At 42.7% G+C, this 21495-nt stretch overlaps 1 protein-coding gene across 1 annotated transcript in view; it reads right to left on the reverse strand.

Moving 5' to 3' along the window:
- LOC117702815 (disks large homolog 5-like) overlaps window positions 1–20414 on the reverse strand; it is a 31014-nt gene extending 10600 nt beyond the window's left edge. Inside the window, exons 1-5 of the mRNA XM_076928213.1 lie at window positions 20351–20414; window positions 17027–17167; window positions 16029–16191; window positions 14771–14902; window positions 13898–14084 (exon numbers count right to left, since the gene is read on the reverse strand). Coding sequence (XP_076784328.1) covers window positions 13898–14084; window positions 14771–14902; window positions 16029–16191; window positions 17027–17167; window positions 20351–20414 — 687 coding nt within the window. The remainder of the gene's footprint in view (window positions 1–13897; window positions 14085–14770; window positions 14903–16028; window positions 16192–17026; window positions 17168–20350) is intronic.
- Window positions 20415–21495: the final 1081 nt, after the last annotated feature.

The raw sequence follows: 21495 nt of genomic DNA on the forward strand, positions 1-21495 counted from the left end.
CTGCTGGATGTCTGTGCACCACATGCATGCAATTCCTCCCGAGGCCTGTAGGGGCTGAAGGGGCGTTCAGAGCTGGGCTGCCTTGAGTACCTCTGCATGCTTGCCCACTCCTGAGACCAGCCTCACCCCTCCTAGGCCCTAAGCAGATTCCCAAGGCCTATAAAGGCAGGTTGCATGGGGCCTGCGAAAGAGACTTGGGACTCACCCACTTCTCCGTGGGATCACAAGGCAAGGCACTTGGTATCCTGACTAACAGTCCCATGTGGAGCCTGATTCTCACTGCAGAGCATAGCCTGCTCCGCAGACCCCGCCCCTCAGCCTCTATGTGCACAATGCCAACTGCTGGCTTCTGCCAGCAGGGGTCCCCAGTAGTGATCCATCTCAAGACAGGGCAACCCAGAATTAACTGGAGGGATCCCTGGAAACCTACTGACTCCTGGGACATGTTCCATTCCAGGATCAGGTCTGGAAGAAATCTGCAGTTGTGCATTTCACAGGTTGCCAGGTGATACTGTACTAATCCTAGATCACACTTGGAGACCAACTGCTCTGCAGCTAACATGTGCTTGGTGTCCAGACATGTAGAAGTTTCCCAGAGAACTGTTAGCACATTCAAAGAATGAATCTGAGTTAGTGAGTGACTTTTACACCAGATTTACTCCTTCCCATCTCACCTTCCAATCTCTTCTATTAAGGACAGCTTCCCAGAGCAATCAAGTATTAGGAACCAAAAAATAAAAATAAAATAAAAATGTTGCTGTCAATAAGGTGAAAATTTCAGAAGGAGGAAGTAGAGAAAGTGTCAGTGGGGAATCTACTCCTCTGAAATGAAGCCGTCCTCAGAAATTACTGACTGAGATCTCAATAACAGCATCTCAGGAATTTCATGCACAGCATTCCCAGACTAGGCTGATTAGGAAATGTAAAGAAAAATAAATGCCTGTCAACATTTTCCATGATTACCCTTGTTTTTCCACACAGTGCCAAATGGTGTTTTTTTAACTATTTAATTTTATATCATTTTATTTTTTTGAGACAGGGTCATCATGAGCTTTGATTAGCTTAGATCTCGCTATTTATTTATTTATTTATTTATTTATTTATTTATTTATTGTAGGTACATGAAAGAATATTATGATACCCACGTGGTGGTCAAATGATAACTCAGTGTGGCGGTCACAAGAAGCAAGGGTGGAGAGGATTTCAAAATAAACCTGTAGCTCTGACTTCACGGACCCTTTTACAGAGTTCTGAAGATTCAACTCAGATTCAACACTGTAACTCCCAAGGTAGGTCTGGGTCTTGTTTTTAATGTGACCCTGGTTCCCAAACTGCCCCTCTTTCTGATATCAGTCTGCTTCTGCCTCCTGAGTGCTGGGATCAAACAGATTTTCTGCACTCCACTGTTCTGCATATTTTAATGCTTCTTACATAATTTTTGAATTCCCTGACTTTCATCAGAGTGTAAAAGACCTTTGAAGATTATGTTACCCTGGGCTGACACCTTGTGGTAAAATCGACTCTTGCAGCTTCTATTTCTAAGGATGGAAGAAACATCATTAAAAGGAGGGTTAGAGAAACTGCTAGTGAGTGGGATAAGGCCCACAACCACAGGGAAAAGGGTCCAGTTCTGAGCACCCAGCTTGTCCTTCAGTGTCCCCGTCGCTGGCTAGAATCTTTATAATAAAGTTGATACACCAGAAGGTTAAAGAAATTAGCTCCTACAAATAAGTCTGTACACCTAAACTGCACTCAAATACTTTTATCACATTTATTTATTTATTTATTTATTTATTTATTTATTTATTGTAGGCATGTGGATGAATGTCACTGTACTCATGTGGAGGTCTGATGATCACTCGGTGTGGTGGTCACAAGAAGGAAGGGTTGAGAGGACCTCAAAATAAACCTGTAGCTCCAACTCCAGAGACTTCTTTCCTCTCACCAAGCAGTTCTGCAGATTCAACTCAGACTCCAGAAACTGTAACTCCCAAGGTGGTAGGAAACATTTGCAATTCACCATCTGAGCTGGGTCTCCAACCCGAGTATTGTTTTCTATGTGGTTCTAGGTCAAGGGCTTCCCAACTTGATGAATCTATGTGCATTTGAAGAATAATTTCAGGACTCCTATAGAGTGTGGGATGCCATTTTAAAGGTGAATGGAGTAACGTGGTATGAAAGCAAAAGGAGAGAAGACACTACAGAGACTGATTATAATGGGAGGGCCCAGAAAAAGCGAGGCTGAACGTGATTGTTACATTTTGTATCACGGCTGAATATCACATGGAGCCCATTGAGATATGTTAGTGTGGCTAAAGAATTAAAATTAAAAATAGCTAGTTGGGGTACTGCTTAGCTCCAACACAGGTCTCCAAACCCTAACACAATCTGATTTTGTTTTTAATCACGGAGAAGTAGTTAAATGCTTTACCATAACTGAAAAACCACCCTAGCTGTAATAACACCTCTCTTCCTCCCCCATCTCCCCTTCTTTCATCTCTCCCCCTCCTTCTTTCCCCTCCTTTCCTTTCTTTCTGTTCTTTTTTCTGGGGATGTGAGCCCAAGACTTCATGCAGAACTACTGATCCAGAACATGCAGGCACTAAGGAGTCTGATCAGGATCTGCTTTCTCTCAGTGCTGATGACGTCCTGGCCATAGTCATGTTTGGCCTTCATTCTACTTTGGGTAGCATCTGTTCATTTCCATGTATTTCTGCTTGCTCGGGGCCTTCACATTCCTAAGAGAGGATAGATCACTTACACACAGCAACACAGACCACTTCTCAGCAGCTTTTCTGAGTTCTTATAGCACCTTAGCTCCCTATTTCTTGTTTTATTTTAAACACAAAACTACCTAAGTGCTAATATACATATTTTTAAGGGTTTGCTCAGGTGTAATTGAAATGCTAAGTTCTGAACCCTTGTTGACCTTGTTGCTCCAAGATAAAAGGATCTTCATGTACACCAGCCTTTGTTGTGTAAACCTTGCTCCCCAATTTAAAACTATTGGTTAAATGAAACTGGCAAAAGCCAATTACTGCGGAGAAAAGAGTGAGGTAAAGTGTGAGTTACCAGGCTGTGGGGGTGGGGTGTGGGTCACAGGTAGGGACCACAAGGAGAAGAGAGGATTGAGATAGGAGGAGATAGTATAAAGATACAGATAGAAAAAGGCAGGGGAGGAAGAGGAGGAGAAGTAGAAGGAGACAAAGAAAACAGGAGGTCTTCTTTAGTCCTGATGGACAGGGAGCAGGTGTCAGACTGTGATGCCTCTCCAGGATGCCAGACTGCTGCAGCATCAAGAACCCAGAAAATTTTCAACATCAAGTATTTGAGGAATACAGTGGGGTAGTAGCCAGATCTTGGGGGTCAGTATTTACCATTTGAATACATAGCAGTACCAGATCAACCCCCTATATATTCCTTCAGTATATTAATAAGTACTTACTAAGAACACTGTGTTACAAGAAAACCTACAGAATCAACTAATGTGGGGTCATAGAGGCTCACAGAGACTGAACTGACAACCAGGGAGCCAGCATGGATCTGACCTAGGCAATTCTGCATATGTTATGGTTGTGTTTACTTTGGTCTTCTTGTGCTAATCCTAAGAGCAGGAGAGGAGGATGTCTCTATCTCTTCCTTTTGCCTCTTTAAGGACACTTTGACTCCTACTGGGTTGTGTAGTTCCAGCCTTGATATGAGGGGAGGTGCCTAATCTTGGTGCAACTTGATGTGCCATATTTGTTTGACATGCCTGAGAGGCTTCCCTTTTTCTAAAGGGCAAAGAAGGAGGAGTAGATGCGCCAGAAGCAGAGATAAGGGGAGGATCAGGAAGGAGAGGAAGGAGGGGCAACTGTGGTCAGGATCTAATAATCTATGAGAGAACAAATAGTTAAAGAACACTGTGTTACATGCAGTGTTGTGTTAAAACCCGTAAATTCAACCTCGTTACTGAGAGTCCTGCAAAGACATTGTACTTGGAAGATAAATATCTGTAATCAAAGTGCAAGAAAACAGAAAACAGGAAATGGGGAAGCTATGTTTAATTTCACTCCAAGTTTGAACTTTCTATCAGCTTCATTTTGCTGCTTTGAAAGCATTTGAAATGTGGGTATATATTCAGCATACTGATGCAAAGCCTTCTGCATCCCGTAGAGACAGTACCCAATGACTGTCTGTGTGTATGTGTCTATAAACATATGGGGAAATAAATGCATGACTTGGAGCTATGGTTAAACACAGGACAGACTTTTGTTAGAGAGAAGAGGAAATGGAGACAAATCTGCTTCTCCATCTTTTCTTCCCTTACCTTGATGGAAAGCCCTGCTGAGGCTGTGCACTGAGGAAGAACTGGGGAAAAGGCAGAGGGAGTCTTCACCATGTTCTTCCAGTAATCTAAAATGGTTTGGGAAAGAGAAAGGAGGTAGTTGGGGCAGCAGTGGACTAACAGACTCAAGGATGGGAACACAATGAGAGAGGCATTCAAGATGGAAGGAAAAGTGAACAAGCAAGGCAGGTAGTGAAGAAAAGTGAAGTAAAGCCTTGCACAACACAAGGATGTGTAAGAATGTAATTTCAGGTCTCAGCTTGAACTTAAAATTAAAAGATTCTTAAGTTTGAGTCAAATATTAGCTGCCCCAGAGGCACATCCCAGGAAGAGCACATTCCAAAGACTCAAACAAACATTCCAGGAAAAAAAGACCCAAGATAGGAGTCTATGAGCCAGTAACAAGTAAACCTTGGTAAACAGAAGCTACTTAAGCTGACCTTCTTTGTTGTAAAAAAGATAAGGTGTAAATTTGAGTTACTTAGAAACCAGGCCTGGGAACAGAAACCAGGCCTGGGAATGGCTGTTGGAGTTTGGCCTTTATGGTTATTGTTAAGAAGTAACTGTATTAGTGCCCTCATAAATTTTGTAAAAATAGTATATAAGCTGCCCTTAGCTTTAATTTGGGGTTCTTCTTGCCTGCATACAAGAGAACCCTAGTATCCTGGTTGTCATCTGGTCATCTCATGATTAAGAAACCTCATGTTATTGCAAGGAATCCTGTCCTTGAGTGTCTCTGGGGGAGCATGTTCCCTGGTTTTGTATCTTTAGAGTCCAACAGATGGTCTTTGAGCAGAAACCCAAAATTCTATGATTTTGTTGAATATGTTTTCAGTGCCATTGAACTGGTATTCTTCACCCTCTTTTATTGCTATTATTCTAATATTTTTGATCTTTTCATTGTGTCCTGAATTTCCTGAATGTTTTGGGTTACAGGTATTTTACACGTTGTATTTTCTTTGACTGACTTCTCAATATCATCTGTGGTATCTCCTATGCCTGAGATTTTCTTTTCTATCTCTTGAATTCTGTTGGTGTTGCTTGCATCTTTAGCTCCTGATCTCTGTTGTAGGTTGTCCATCCACAGGGTTGCCTACATCTGTTATTTGTCTAAGGTTCTTTTGCTCTTGTGTTTTCTTGTTTTTTTTTTTATGTATTTACATTTCAAAATGTTATCGCCCTCCACAGTTTCTCCTCCATAACACACTTTTATACCACCTCCCTATGCCTTTATGCAGGTGCTGCCTCACCCACCCACCCATTCCTGCCTCAGCACCCTAGTATTTCCTACCCTGCACATGGAGCTTCCACTGGACCAACCTCAGCTGCTCCTTTCCTAAAAAGGGTCTCTCAGAGCCTGGAGGTCCTGTGGTTTACAACCAAGGGTATAGATCACAACACCCAAAGAATGATCCCATTCTATAATTGCCATGATGGCAAACACTTAATGAAAATACACATATGATAACAACTTATCTTTGATGACCCTTATTGTACTTCATCTTACCTTAGCTTCTGTAAGTACTTTTTATTAACTCATTAAACAGAGAAATTATCCTCTCATTAGTCATGATACATTTGTCCTACTCTGACATTTGATACTGGGTCTGAAGAACACAGTGAATAACTTTTACCAGTGTTGAAAAACACAAGATTTCTGGGAGCATTATTTTTTAAAAATTATTATCTAGATTGTGCCTCAAGGGAAAAGAACTCCAATGCCTGAAGCAATCATGCTAATTCCCCACACTACACAGCAATCTATTCTTCCCAGATGAATCCAGTTCTTCTTCTTCCTCTTCATCCCAGGGTCAAACATATATAAATACCCTTAGAAAACACTATGGCCCCCCTTATAGATTGATATGATTGATTCAGAAATTGAAGCCTTGGTCTCCTAAATCTGTGACCTTGCTTAATAATAGACTGTATGGTAGTTTGAAAAAGAATGCCCCCCACAGGCTCATATGCTTGAATGATTAGTCACTGGAGAGTGGCAGTGTTTGAAAAGGATTAGGAGGTGTGTCCTTCTAAAAGATGGACTTTGAGGTTTCAAAAGCTCATGCTAGGCCCAGTTCTATACCTGCCTTTATGCCTACAGCTCTCTACCAGTGCTCCAGTGTCTGACAGCATATTGACATACTATCCACCAAGAGCATAATGTCCTAAACTCCTGAAACTGTAAGTGAGCCCTAGATGAAATGCTTTCTTTCACAAGAGTTGCCTTGGCTATGCACAGCACTCGAATATTATCTAGGACAGAAAAATTAGACTCATAACAATGTAAGATGGGGTCTTACAAGGGTCAGATGGATCTGTGCCTTAGTCACTATTTTCCTTTTTGAAACCAAATTCCTGACAAAAAGCAAGTTAGGACAAGTCTTATTTTGGTTCACTATTGGGTCATCATGGTGTGGAAGATGTGATGACAGGCACGTAAAGCTGCTTGCTCATTTCTTAGCCAATTAGGAGAAGGGGTAAATGGAATTCCAGCACACAGCTAACTTTCTAGCTTTCTCCCTGTCTCCTTCTTAATTGTGTTTTTAATTAAAGTATATCTATAACATTCCCTCCTCTTCACTTCAACTACACCTGTGTGTCCTACTCACTATCAACTACACAGTCTCTTTTTTAAAATTACACTTGTTATACACACTAGAATAAATATATAAGTGTAGCCTGATAAGTCCATGTATTGTTGTCTACTTGTTGATGTTTTGTTATTCTATTACAGATGTCTATTGTGTAATAGATAACCAGTAAGAGAGTTCGTCCTGGGGGACACTAATTCTACCTCTCTCACCTGCTGTTAATTGCCCACAGCTCTTTATTTAGATCTGGAACCATGTGAGACTACTCCATCCATGTTGGCATGTCAGCAGATGTCATCATTGTTCAGGTCTCATTTGAGCAGCCATATTGTTGTGATGTTATGGATGTGGCTTCCCTGTGATGTCAAGAAGACAAAGTCTCACAGCAGACTTGCTAGTCCTCAGACTCTTACAACCTTTCTGCCCCCACTTCTGAGATGGCCCCACAGCCTAATGTATAGTGATTGTGTTGTACATGTATCAAATGGTGCTGGGCAGCCTACAATCAGCTGTTACCTGCATTTTGATGAGTATGGTCTTTGTGTGCTGCAATAAGAAGCTTCCTTTATAAAGGGTGAGAGCCTTACTTATCCATGGATAGAAGGATAAGTACTCAGAATACAGTTAGGATTTGTGCTGGTTTAGGAAAGCTGCAGTAGCATGTTCCCCAAGACCCATGTCCTGACTACTCACAAACAGTTGGCTAAGTTGCCAGTTGTCATTTCCCTCCTGTTGAGCACTCCTTGAGTTCAATTACACAGTTGTTGGTTACCACCAAGATAGAAGTACCACTTTTACAACTTTGGAGAGAACTTGCCATGTTGTGGTTCACTGGCTTTGTAGGTAGAAGTATTGACTGCTTTCCTGTCTTTACAGCTTGCATTTCACTCAGTGGTTGTGTGAAAACTACTCAGAGTGGAAGCTCTGGGTCAGAACTTGCTTGAATTCTTTAAGTCTTATGTTAAAATCTGTAGTATCTTCAGCAATGGGGACTTACCTTCAGATCCTGGGAGGCAACCAAAGACAACATCTGCTATTCAGTTTCTGACTACCTACCCATAGTGTCCTGATCAGCCTACAACTGATCATAATTAGTGGATCTAGAGATGAGAAGCAAGGTGGATGGCAAGAATAAAAGAGATGTCAGGCTGCATTGAGAGTGTTAAAACAGACTCTAGGGGGGGGCAGCCTCAGTGAGACAGCACATTTAAGGGGAGATCATAGGCTATTTAAACCTTTGGAGGGTGAGTAAAAGCTTTCAGGTTGAGTGTATATCATTGGCTGGGGCCAGTGTGCTGAAGATGCCTCATTAGTACAAGGAGGAATTCCAAGTGATGCTAGAGATGACCTTATAAGTTAAAGGGAAGTTTACCCTGGCTATTTAGCTATATGATCTCCTATGGCGGGCAAATATGAGGGCATGGATCTACATGCACTGCGACAATTAGGCTTGGTCATTTTCAGAATATTAATCTTACCAGTCTGTGGTTCTGTGAGATCTTTCTACCCTCTACTGTCATCTTCAATTTCTTCAGGGTTTTAGACTTTAGATGTCTTTTATGTACTTGGTTAGGTTTACTCCAAAATATCATTTGCTTTTGTAGGCTGTTGTGAATCCAATTGTTTCCTTGATTTCTTTCTCAGGGTATATTTATCATTGTTAAATATGCTGGCTAGTTTATGATCAACTTGACATTAGCTAAAATCAATTGAAAAAAGAGAGACCCTCAACTGAGAAAATGCCTCCGTAAAGTTGGCCTATATGCAACTTTATTGGACAATTTTCTGATTAATTATTGTTAGGAGTGGGTCCAGCCCACTGTGGGTGTTGCCAACTGAAGGCCTGGTTCTGAATATTATAAGATAGTAGGCTCCATAAGAAGTAAGCCAGTGAGCAATGTTTCTCCACGGGTTCTATTTCAGTTTCTGCCTCCATGTTTCTGCCTATGTTTAGACCATAGTCTTCCTAGTGACTTCCAGGCAAATGAGTGTTGTTACAGAAGCAGAACTAAACATAACAAGTGGATCATGAAAATACATTAAATTTATTCAATACCAACTTAAAGTGGGGGAGTCAATATAAATACTATATAAAATTAGTAAAACAACAAATTAATAACATAACAAAAAATAAAAAACAAAACTTCAAAACAAAGAAACCATATACTCAAAGCAATCAAAATTCTAACCAAATCAAAAAAAAACATTATAATTAAACTAAGAACCATTCTTTAGCTGCAGATTTTACAGCACGGACCTACAGCCTGTTACTGGCCTTGTAAATATTGTCCAAAGTCTGCCAACGATGGTAATAATCTCTTCAACATGTGTTCTCCTTGTGAAGAGTTGTGTCTGAGGGAAATCTTGACCTGGCCTGCCTGTTTAAGCTTCAGGAGGATTATTTCAGACCTAGGGGAGGAAGAGACAAAGGCCTGTTGAGGACTTGCCATGTCAGCTATCCAGGAACCACCAGCTTTATTGAGCAATACAATCCAGTATGATCTTTCAGCTAAGGTCATTCCCAGTATCCCCAAAGGAGAAGAGCCACAGAGCACCTGGGCCTGGGATTTTTCTCAGATTTAAAAAATGGCTTGAAAGTGAACAGTGAACTACACACTGTGCTGGAGTTAAAATAAAACACCACATTTCTCCAATGGTCCATATATATTATACTGAAAAATAACTGTGTAGCAATGTCTGAATCAAACACTATACAGAGGCCTTCTAGGGAACCTAGCCACCATTGAAGTGAAGGCTCTTATTATATCTGGAGTGCAGGAACCTGCCTGGTTCTACTTGTGAACCCCTTCATCTGTGAATCCCCAGAGAAACCATCTCACAGGAAATCCATGCTCACTGAAGACATACTATAATCAGCAAGAGTGTGCTGCATGCAAATCTTCCCAAGGGAAAGCCTTGAACTTTAAAACAAATATTCATGAAGGAAAAAGGATACCCCTGCTATGTTTATAGTTACTGTGGTATTATTTGTGGGGTGACTTAAGGGACAACAGGCTCAGGTCATACCAGAGAGCTCAGAAGTGAAGAAAGAGTACACAATCGACACAAACTCTGTGGATCACAAGAATGATCATGGACAGGAGTTCTTTTAAACTAGATCAGAACAATATTCTGAGCTGCTCCTAGGTGACTGAGGCAGAGAATCATGTGGAAGGCCTGAGACCCAAAAATACAGTTATACAGGTATAGGAAATCTTCTTGGCTCCTGCTATCCCATCCTAGTACCTCATATCTCAGAGACAGCAAAATGATCCTGCATTGTTTGAGCACAGCAATGGACTCACACACACACACACTAACACATACATAGACACACACACAATCACACCCATAGACAGACACACACATTCCTGAACACACACAAGCACATGTTCATACATACAGTTGCAGGAACATTTTGACTTTCCCTGATCTTGTTAATATAAGAGATCATCCAGGACACTATAAAGCCATAAGAAATAAACACTTGAATTGAAAAATCCTGGAGACATATCTCAGCGGTTAGGAGCACTGATTTGTCTTCTGCAAGTCCTCAGGTCAATTCCCCAAAACCGCAAGGTAGCCTACAAACCATCTTAGTAAAATCAGATGCCCTCTTCTGGTGTGTCTGATGAGAGAGACAGTGTACTCACAAACATAATCTGATTAATTTAAAAAAAAAGAAAGAAAAAAAGAAAAAAAAAAACCTTGAATGGGACATGAACATGGTAGTCATAGCCTATAGACAGCTCAATAAAATAAATGCTTTTCCCTAATAAACAAAGGATAGAAATATGGAGTTTTGCCCTGGTATGAAAGCCTGCTTAGGAAGTTCCCAAGGCTGTGCACAGTAGGCTTGGTTCCCAGCAAAGGCACATGGGATCAGGGTGGACAAGCTAGTTCCTGCCTCTGGCTCCCTGTTTCTCAGGGACTCTAAAGTTAGCAGCATCTTCCAATAGGCCCTCCATTTTCCACAGCCTGTGTGGCTTTGTAACCAAAGCTATGAGCCCAGACAACTAGGAAATCTCTGTAACCAGGATGCAAAGTGAGACCTTTTTTCAGTTAAGGAGATTCTGTCAGGGATATTTTGTGGAAAATACGTCTGACTACTTCAAGACCAAAAGGTGGTATGTATGATCACCCTAGGCAATAGTTCATGGAAGGGCTGTACTACAGTATACTTGTTCACTCCTTGACTGAAGAACATCTGGATAGTTTCTACTTCAGGGCAGCTCTGTGGAGTACCACTACAACCATGATTTGCCCTAATTTCTCTGTGGACACCTACTTCTTGTTCTCGAGTGGCTGGGTCAATGGGGACTAGAGAAACTATACATTTTCTGAAGAGTTGGACATGGCTTCTCACAGGGCTGCCCCATTTTATATCATCAGCCATGTCTGAAGTTCCTCTTTTCTTCCAGCCCTCCTTGGGGATGATTTTAACTCAAACCAAATCACTTTTGAATGACAGCCTTTACAGAGTGCTACAGACAGAACACAGGGTGAGTGCTTTAGACTACCAGGAGCCTAAGGGGCTGTCTGAGGCAGCCCTGTTCTAGCACCTCATCAGAGGTATGGGCCCTCTTCTTGCTGCAGATGCAACACCAAGCAACTCAGTGTTTCACAGAGTTATACCCAGGACAAACTCCAAGGCCAAAGATAACTGAGTCAAGCTTAGGCAAAGTTGGAAAAAATGGTAGGCAGGAGGTAATGAGGAAAACAAACTAGGATGCTGAGAAGATGCAATGAGCCACCTGACCTTCCAGCAGGCAGTCACTATCAGCAGGCAGAGAGGTGGACACAGACCCTTAAGCAGCTTTGTTGACTCTCAGGCCCATGGATTTGACACAGCAGCCTCCTACTCACCTCCATGTACTAAAGTGCTTTTTTTTCTTATAAATGATTTCAATATGGGTAAATAGATTTCCCTCTATAACCAGTTTCAATAGTGATAAATATATTTCCCACTACCAATGATTGACAATCTGACTTTAAACCACTATTTGTCTCTTGTTCTAATGAGCTAGGTGTAGCAGCATGATGAGCTGCTGCTCTGTTTCATGTTTCCTTGATGCAAAGTGAACTGACACTGACACTGTGGTGAGCCCCACACTCCCATCTTAGAACAAGAGGCTGGTGTTCAGGTCCATAAGTTTCCTTTGAAAAGGACCACCTTGGGGCCACCTTTTGTCTCATGTGTGCAGCCAGCTGTTGCTGAGCACCCCTTTGTGCCCCATATCCTGCTGTGGTTACAGGAGTTACATGTCTGCTTTGTGGTTGTTCCTCACATGGGTGGGCCTCCAAACCCCAGGCTAGGAAATTGTAATGAATGAAGGAAGGACTGGGAAGTAGAAACTGAAGTCACATGGTAAGATTTCAGAAGGGTGGGCTAGGCTAAATGTGAAATTATTGACTTTTAAGTGTTGGCAACATGGGTTCTGTTTGTTTGATAAAGGGTTGAATAACTCAACTGTGGGTTATGTGGAGCCTAGGTGTCTTGGGTAAGACCCATCCTGGCAAACAAACGCTCTCCTCCTTTCCCTGCTGATTTCAACTGAATGACAAGAAAGATCATAAGAAAGCACAGTGGGCCAATTGTGTATCTGACACCTGGAGCAGACAGCATTAGCTTCTTCTAAGTTAAGAAATTGTTTTCTTACAACAGCAACAAGAAAACTCAAAACAATGAAACATATAAACATGTTCTTCCTCTCTGTGAGTTATGTAACCTTGTAGCAGTTACTTGAGACAAAGCAATTCGAGGAGCTCTGCCTGGGAGGTGACAGAAGATTCAAAGATGCTGGTCAGACAGCTTAACCAAAACAGACTGATCAAAACCACATGTAATTAACTGGCCTCTCAACAGGCACATCTATATACATATTGTCACAGACATGCATATGAGTCCCCCCTCCCCCTACACACACATACCAGAAATCATAAGTTAGCAGGAAACAGTAAGGAGACCAAAATGCAGGAAGAACCACTGAATGTAGACTGTGAATATCTGATGTTTCATGTGAGACCCAGGACTCTGTAATCCATCCCGTGTGGACTAAAAAAAATTAGTAACTTCTGCAGACTAGGTTGAGAGAGTTTGAGAAATCTTTTTCTTGAAGCCTCACATCTCTCACCCCAACCCTCAGCCTGAGAGAAGTCTTTCAAACATCGCTGTTCATCCAGTCAGCTGCTGAATACAAGCTACAGGAAAGAACTCTAGCAACAATGACAGAAACCAGGACTGATGGATGAGCTATCTGTCAGGCTCTGTCAGTATGAACCAAGGTCTAGGCTCAGTTAGGAGACCGTCTTGCAATGCAGGGTTGAGGAAGAGAAAAGACACAAGACCTCTCCCCCCACCTTTTTTTCTTAAATAATTTTTGTTAGATATTTTATTACATTTCAGATGTTATCCCCTTTCTTCATCTTCCCCACCCAGATACCCCCTATCCCATCCCCCTCCTCCTCCTTCAATGAGGATGTACCACCACTGAGCCCGCCATACACCTACATGCACTTGAATTCTCCCACACTGGGGCATCTAGCCTTCATGGGACCAAGGACCTTCTCTCCCACCTATGTCTGAAAAGGCCATCCTCCCCTACATATGCAGCTGGAGCCATGGGTCCAAAGCAAACTAGCTACAGGCCCTGACTTCATCACTCAATGTTCTGTGCTACTGCAAAGGAGGCAGCCACATAGAACCCCTATAGTACAATGGCATGTAGGTGTGTAATGTGTGTTCACCCCATCTGTCTTAATGAACTTCTGCTTGTAGTTGATCAGGAGTGTGTGCTTGCCAATCATCCAGTTTTTGAGAGAGCCTAACTCCACAGAAAGTCTTGTAAATGATCACAGAACAACTGGATAAGAATTAGGAGAGTGCCTGGACAAGGTGGAGGATGGTTATCTGGGCTTGACATTGTTTATGGTTAGACATGAGGGCAACCTGCTCCTAAGCATCCTCCATGCATCTTACCTGTTGGATATGCTTGGAAAATTTGTCATAGATCTTCATGCTGGCCTCCACACATAGCCTCCTTGTTTCCTTAGAACACACTTCCAGTTTAATCTGCTCCTTAAGCAGCTGCCTGTTTTCATTCCAGAGCATTTTTACTTCACTCTTCATACGAAGAGATTCTGTCAGGAGGTGACAGTTCCTGATGCTGAACCACAAAGAAGAAATGGTGATTATTCCCAGGCACCATCCATCTTCCTCCCACTTCTCCAAGTACCATTTCTTCTCATCATGGGCCCTGATCCCCAGACAGCCCCAGACTACAGACCAGAGTAGCCATGGGACCTCACATATAGGAAGGTCAAATCCAGAAGAAAGCAACATTCCAAAAGACTGAAGGTACTTCTGAAATCCCTGACACCAACAGGGACTCATGTATCTCCCAGAAGAGGACATGGGACCCATGATTGCATATATGGCTTTGGTATTAGAGAACCACCTCTAGGTAGAGACAGGGCAAAGCTGCTCTAGGAGAAGAGAGGAGACCGAACAGATACACATCATTCTATGTGTCTCATGCAAACCAGATCTGGAAATGTGTTTTCAGTGCCCCAGAGACTCAAGGTTGATTGATGTCTCCATCAAGGTGCACACCTTTTCTATTTAGAGGATACTGACTTGGGAAGGAAAATGATTGGAGGGGCTCACAGACTCATCACACTTGATCAAAATGATTTTAAAAGATCACAATCCTAGAGCCTTTCTTTGAGGGAGGAAGCTTCCTGTTGAGAGGCAAACAGTATAGAACCAGAGTCCTCACTTTGTTTTAAAGAAAATGATGGGCAGACACATTCTGTGCCTAGTGTTGGGGAAAAAACAGTGTGAGTCACTCACCTGTAAAGTTGATTATTTTTAGTCAACTCCTGGCACTTATACAAGGCCTCACTGATCTGCTTCGGAATGTTTTTGAGATCGCGAGTCACCTGGTCATGTTGCATCTCCAGCATGATCGTCTCAAAGTTGAACCTGTGGAAGGGTGTGGCCCAAGGAGCAAATAATCCCTGAACTAAGGATTCAAGGATTACATCAATTCAAGTTGAATCGTGAACTACCTCAGCCCATATATACCACAACCTAATGCCTTTGTACTGGGTCCTCTTGGTGCTTATTAAACTTGTTACACTTGATCTGGGCACAGTAGAGCTAGGGAACTAAAAAATGGGAGCTGACCTGCTTTGGCTCCATGAGTGGTCTTGAAGGAATAGATTAAGTCTCCAAGAACTTTCCAGGTGCCTATGCCACAGTCCTGAGTCCAAATTAATCCTGTGATGACACTTTTTCACCTTGTAGACAAGGTTTTCTCAATCCTTGGTTCTATCACTACATAAATTCCACACTTCAGTATTTACAGGGAAAAGGTTTTACTGCCTATATCCGGATTTTCTAATGCCCATCAGAGGTGCACACAGAGATCATGTGCTGTGATGCTACAAGTGACCCTCCATGGCCTCATCACTATCATTACCTAAAAAGTCAGTCAGGTAAAGTCTCCAGCCCCATCACACTACACAGACTCCCTGGATCTTAAGTGGAATACACACACACAGACATACATACACACACATACACACATACACTATCACAATGTCAAGTACATACAGTGATGTGACATTATCTCAGTGTAAACTGAACAGAATTTGAGAAAAGCAGTGATGACTTGTGAGAAATACACTCACACTGAGGGGCAGCATATAGAACCAGGTCCTCCCAGTTGTTGACAGGACGAAATGAACCCAAAGCAGCTCCAGAAAAGTACAAAAATGATTCACCATAAACACACAGCAGCTAGCATCTCCCACAAAACAATACCAGTCCAGGCATCTTAAAATGCATGATAAGAGCTCACACACTAATACTGCTATTTCCTGAATGATTCATGCCACAGGCTATAGTTTTCTTTTGGAGGAATCAAAAGAGCTTGTGACCCCATCTCACTCCTGTCTGAACTTCAAGTTCTGTGTTTAATATCCAATAGCAAAATGCATTTTGACATGAGGACAGCCTGGAGTTGTAGCCTCCTGTGATATGTGGAAATCTAGGGTCAGCAGAGAGGGCCCAAGATAGTCAACTGAGAACTGGGCATAATGATTACCTGTTGTTCAAATCCTTGACATTATAATGTGCCAGGATTCCCCGGAGTTCATCTCTCTCATTACTCATTCTTTCGAGGTCCCTTTTGAGCTTCTCCAACCTCTTCACTCTCTGCTCCTGCTCACTGATGGTGTAGGCTTGGGAGGACTCTTTCCCAACAGACCCTTCAGGTAGAGAAACACAAGGAAACTTGTAGGGAAAATACGACAGGAAAAGGAGAAACCATACTTACTCCCACAGAGAAGCCTGAGGAAGAGGGAATTCTAGAGACACAGTGAATTCCTGAAAGAGCAGGAAAGCTATCTTCAAGCTGGACTCCACACCTATGTCCCTGCTCCCAACCACCATCACTAAACATAGGGCTCAGTCCCTACTGCAGTCCCACTAACCCTGAAGTGCTTAAGCTTTCCCAGTCAAGAAGAAATTGAGGGCATTGTCAGTTTATATCTGAAGATGTAGTCTGTACTGCTTAGCACACACAAAAAAAAAATGACCATAAACACCAGCACCAATCATCTCCCACAAGCCAACACCTATCCTTGCTTCTTAAATGCATGATAAGATACCACACACTACTACACTTATCCCAGACTGTAATTCAGCCCACATCTTGTGTGTTCCAGACCAAAGTCTCTGAGACCTTGATACTTGACAAGGGGATTATCCCTCTCTGTTCTTGGCATCACATATTCATGTAACCTACAGGAATCTATTGAGGATGAAATGCTTCAGCACTCTATCCTGAGAGCAAGGCTTTGTTATTCTCAGAGAACTTTCATCTGGCATGCTTTGCCACTCAGCAGGAAATTCATATCTCTCAGAAAGCAACTGAAGGCTTGTCAATTCCTGGATCTCTGCGAAAGTAATCATCAGAAATTCTGGACTCTGGGTCTGCCATTGAGAAATGTTGAGGCTCCAGATGCTAAGCCCTTCTCCAGTAAGGACCTGCTCAAGGTCCCCTCCTCCAGGAAGCTTCCCCATGCACTGCCCAGGACTCACTGTGTCTTCCCCAGTGCCATCTCCTTCTTCCTGCTTTACAGAATGCCTTCTGCCTAGGTCTGGTCTCTGGTTGTATTGTACTGTCCCGACGAAACAGCCTGAGCAGCATGGACAACATGACTGCTTGTGAACCCAGAGGCTCTGAAGGAATACCCCACAGGCAGTTGGTGTTACCACAACACTGGTGACATCACAGAAGATTCTCGGGTTCTCCTGGATACAAGAGATTGTCCAGGGAAGTGACTACTGATGATGTCACTGGAAACTGCCATGGCCTACCTGCTGACCAGCTTGCCCCGCATTGACCAGTTTCTGAGGTGCCCTTTCCTGGAGTCTCTCTTTTGACTCAGGGGATACACCTTGGCAACTTTCCCTTCAAAGCTAGAGATTTCTCTCTGCTTCATTACAAGGCAAGCACTTTGGACGGGAGAGTTGGTTAGGGCCTTGGCATGAGCAGCTCATCTTTGTTAGTACCTAAAGGTCTAGGGTCCTTGCTTGAGGGAGATTCTTCTCCATGATAAATCTACACTTAGGCACCATACATGTACCACAGTCCAGTTCCCCAGGGTGTCCTGGTTCCCAAATGCAACAATGGTTCTCCTGCACCTTTAATTGTATGCAAGTTGGATTATTTCTAATTATTGTGCACATGCCTTGAGAGGAGACATTGTTTCAATATATTCAGACATGTGTTTCCACAATCCCATTTTTGCAATGTAAACTCCCTTGTTCATGGCAATATAGGAAGGAGTTCAGGTCCAAGGGAATATCCAATTGTAAAATTTATGTCTCTTCTTCAGAAGATAAAACCCCACTTTCTCCCTTTCTCCATTACAACCAGACATAGTAGGCATCTTGAGCAAAGGTCAACAGGGACATTGGATTGCTGCTCTGTAGTTCCATTAGCCATCACTTCTCCAATATCTACCTTTCTGAGTTCCAGTGAGAACTCAAGAGTTCACTGAGATCCAGTGAAACCTCCATTTAAATGTGTCCAGTAGTTCAGGAAGGACTGTGTTTGGCACTGTCATCTATGGCTTCTGCCTTCTGAATCTATGGTACAATGTGACCTAACCTCTCAGGTGTAAGAGTGAAAACGTCATGTAAGTCCTTTCCAAATTATTTGTGTTGTCCTGGGCTACTTCCTTCAGCCAGGTAGTATCACTATGACAATGATCAAAGGTGGCAATTCTGCAGAGAAACAGCAGGGGATTTATTAGGTAAAATGAAAAGGATTTGGAATAATAGTCAAGCCTAGTATAGAAATGAATTTCATTATGTGGTTGTGGTTTTATGAGAACAGCAGGAATAGCAGGGTGATTTCAATCAATGAAAGTATGAATTTCATTGTATAGTCTTACTCTTTGCATATATATATATATATATATATATATAAAATTTAATTTTGCAAAGATAAGTTTATTAAGACTAAAAATAAAACAATGAAACGAGGAAAAACATCCAGGACAGAAATAAACATGAAATCTTCTGCTGGGTGTGGCTGCTCCTCTCTAACCTCAGCCTTGGCTCCATACTGAATTCCAGGCCAGCACTTGGTAAACTCAAGCCAATTAAACAAAAGCCATCAGTTACAAACAAAATGACAACCATTTTCTGGAGTTAATTACCATTACAAGGTTAACTACCATTACTTAGTGTGGTTCCAATATGTCACTTAAAGCAATTCACTGGCCAAATGCACAACCTGAACCAACATCAAAAACCACTATACTTTTAATATTAATAGTTAGTGGCAAAGATTTCCTAATACAAGGGGTCTTTTTATTTATTATTATTTATTTATTTATTTACTTATTTATTTATTTATTTATTTTTGGTTTTTTTCTGAGAAAGGGTTTCTCTGTGTAGCCCTGGCTGTCCTGGAACTCACTCTGTAGACCAGGCTGGCCTCGAACTCAGAAATCAGCCTGCCTCTGCCTCCCAGTGCTGGGATTAAAGGCATGGGCTATCACTGCCCAGGGAGGGGTCTTTTTATAACCATTGTAACTACTTTGTTTTTCTCATGCACACTCCGTACTGGTACCCAGGTTACTGACTTCACATACAACCCCTATCAACAGTAAAAGTTAAAAGCAACATCAGGTTACAGCATACCTTTACAATACTTGTAAATCACAGGTGGACGTAATTTTCCCCCATCCTCCTTTGCTTTGATAAATATATAAGGTTTGTTACAAAAATAATGCAAAAATGTTGAAACCAATCTACTATAACTCAGAAATCTGATCAACTCTTACCCACTATCCAAAGTCAAGAAAAAAAGGCAGGCCTTAACTTACTCCTGGTTCTGACCATATCATTTCTATAATTCTCACATTCCAAAATACACTAACTTCCAGTCAGCGTCTCCATTAGTTCATAGTCCAGCACTGACTCTCTTGGGGAGGCAAACGTGTCACTTCAATGTCAATCTCATTGAGGACAGCAGCCACCTCCTGAGCCAGCCTGCAGCACGCACAACTTAACCTTTAGTACAGTCCTAGATTTTCAGAACAGGTCCAGAGGTGAGAACGCTACTTCCTCCTCTTCACACCTTGGCGCGGCACTCCTGTCTTCTTGCCCCCTGACTCAGGTGGCCTGGAATGCTTCTTGCCTCCCAGGCCTCCTTTCCTTTTCTCTCCCTGACCCAGCAGGCAGGCTGCCCTTTCTCTTGCAGGAAGGTCCTGGCAGGCCCTCTTTTCTCTTGCCTTTCTGGCTCATCTTCCTCTTCTTGGCAGGCTCCTCTTGGACCTCTTCCCTCATCTGCTGTTGGTGGCCCTTGTCACGTCCAGCTGAGGTTTATTACTGCTCATGATTTGAAGTAGCTCCCACTGGTGCTTTTTCTTGGCTGGGAAGTCCCCAAAGGCGGGCTGAAACTTCCTCTTCTTGCCAGAGCTTTGGGGCGCTTTCTCCTTGGGGAGGCGCTCCTGGAAGCTTCCCAACGAAGCTCCTCCTTACTCTGGTGTCCCTTAGGGTGCAGCCCAGCTGAGCTGGGCATCTGCATCTTGTGCTCACAGGCCAGGTTCTACAGAAGGTTCATCTCTTTCTTGGCCATGCGTTCTTTGTTGGCCTGAATCCTCTTGGTGAACTGGTCTTCCATGGGGTTAGCACTCCTGGGCACCTTGATGAGCCATTCCTTAGTGTCATCCTGTGCGTGCTTGTAGCCCCAAGACACCCCCACTGTCCACTCACCTCATCCCACATGAAGTTGGTCTTCTTTTTGGGACTGATGGGATGCCCTTAAGGCCAGCGGGTGAGGGGCAGTGGCCAGGGCAGCAACTTCTCGCAGGGCAGGCATGTGGCAGGCTCCAGCAAGCGCAGTACCACCGCCTCCTCCATGTGCTCCATGGTCTGCAGCTGCCAGCAGCTGGTTGATGAGAAGCTGCATGTTGTCCTTAGCCAGGGCCCGCAGCTCAGCCTCCAGCCAGGGCCTGGCCTGGCGCAGCACTGTCGGGGGGATTGTGGTCCTAAGCCAGCAAGTTGCCCAGGTCGAATTCCAGCTCTAGCTCCTTGTGCACCTTGATGAGCTGCAGCTTCTCCACCTCCTCTTGCTCTGCCTTGGCCAACAGCTCCTCCACTCTCTTGCCATCCATGGCTCTTGATGCACACCTCTGTTCCCTCACTTTGGGGCAACAGCAGAATGTGTCCCTACTACAGCAATACTCTGTTTTGCTGAATATTTCTGAAAGAGATGAATTAATGATCAGAAAGTTTAGAAAAAGCTATTTAACTATCTAGTGAACTCCTGCAGACACGATCTGCTTTCCAACAAATTATACTTCTCTGTCCACTGTGTTTTGTGCCAAACAGCGATTCAAAAAAAAATTTGTGTTGAACAATTTGTTGTTTCCACAGGGAATAACAAGAAATAAAAATTTTAAAGACTCAAATGAAGACCACAGAGTGTTTCCTATCATGTTCTTTTTGAACTGCTTGCTTATTTAAGTCTTTTTTTTCATAGCTCCAAGTGTGCTGGAGGAGAAGCTTCCACTGCTGTCAGATGTTCAGGCTCTCCTCCTCATTGCACACAGAATCATCCCCACAGTACCCACAGTTGCCACTGTCTAAGGATGAGTTCTCTTGTCACCTGACATAAATCATTCTTCTATCCAATATCTTTCTAAGCACTCCACCCAGAAAGGAAATTGCTCTGTAATTTCTGCATTTTAAAACAGCCTGAGTGAACCAGCAAGAACAGTTTTGTGGCTAAACATTACGTTACACCAAGTAAGAGAGCTAAATGGAAAAATGAAAATAATTTTGTTTTATGGCATATATGCTTGTGATTTTTGGAATTGCACATTGAATATTTTCAAACGGTAACTGTTTGGCACCAAAAATTCCTGCCACCTTTTAAATGATGTAGCAAGAAACATTGCTATTGATCTAAAGTGACACAACTGATTCTTTACACAAAACAGTTTATTTGGTTTAAACAGTCAGTCACTGATTACATGGTGAACTCTCTA

This window comes from Arvicanthis niloticus, chromosome 2 (assembly GCF_011762505.2).
Source record: "Arvicanthis niloticus isolate mArvNil1 chromosome 2, mArvNil1.pat.X, whole genome shotgun sequence".
Lineage (NCBI taxonomy): Eukaryota > Metazoa > Chordata > Mammalia > Rodentia > Muridae > Arvicanthis > Arvicanthis niloticus.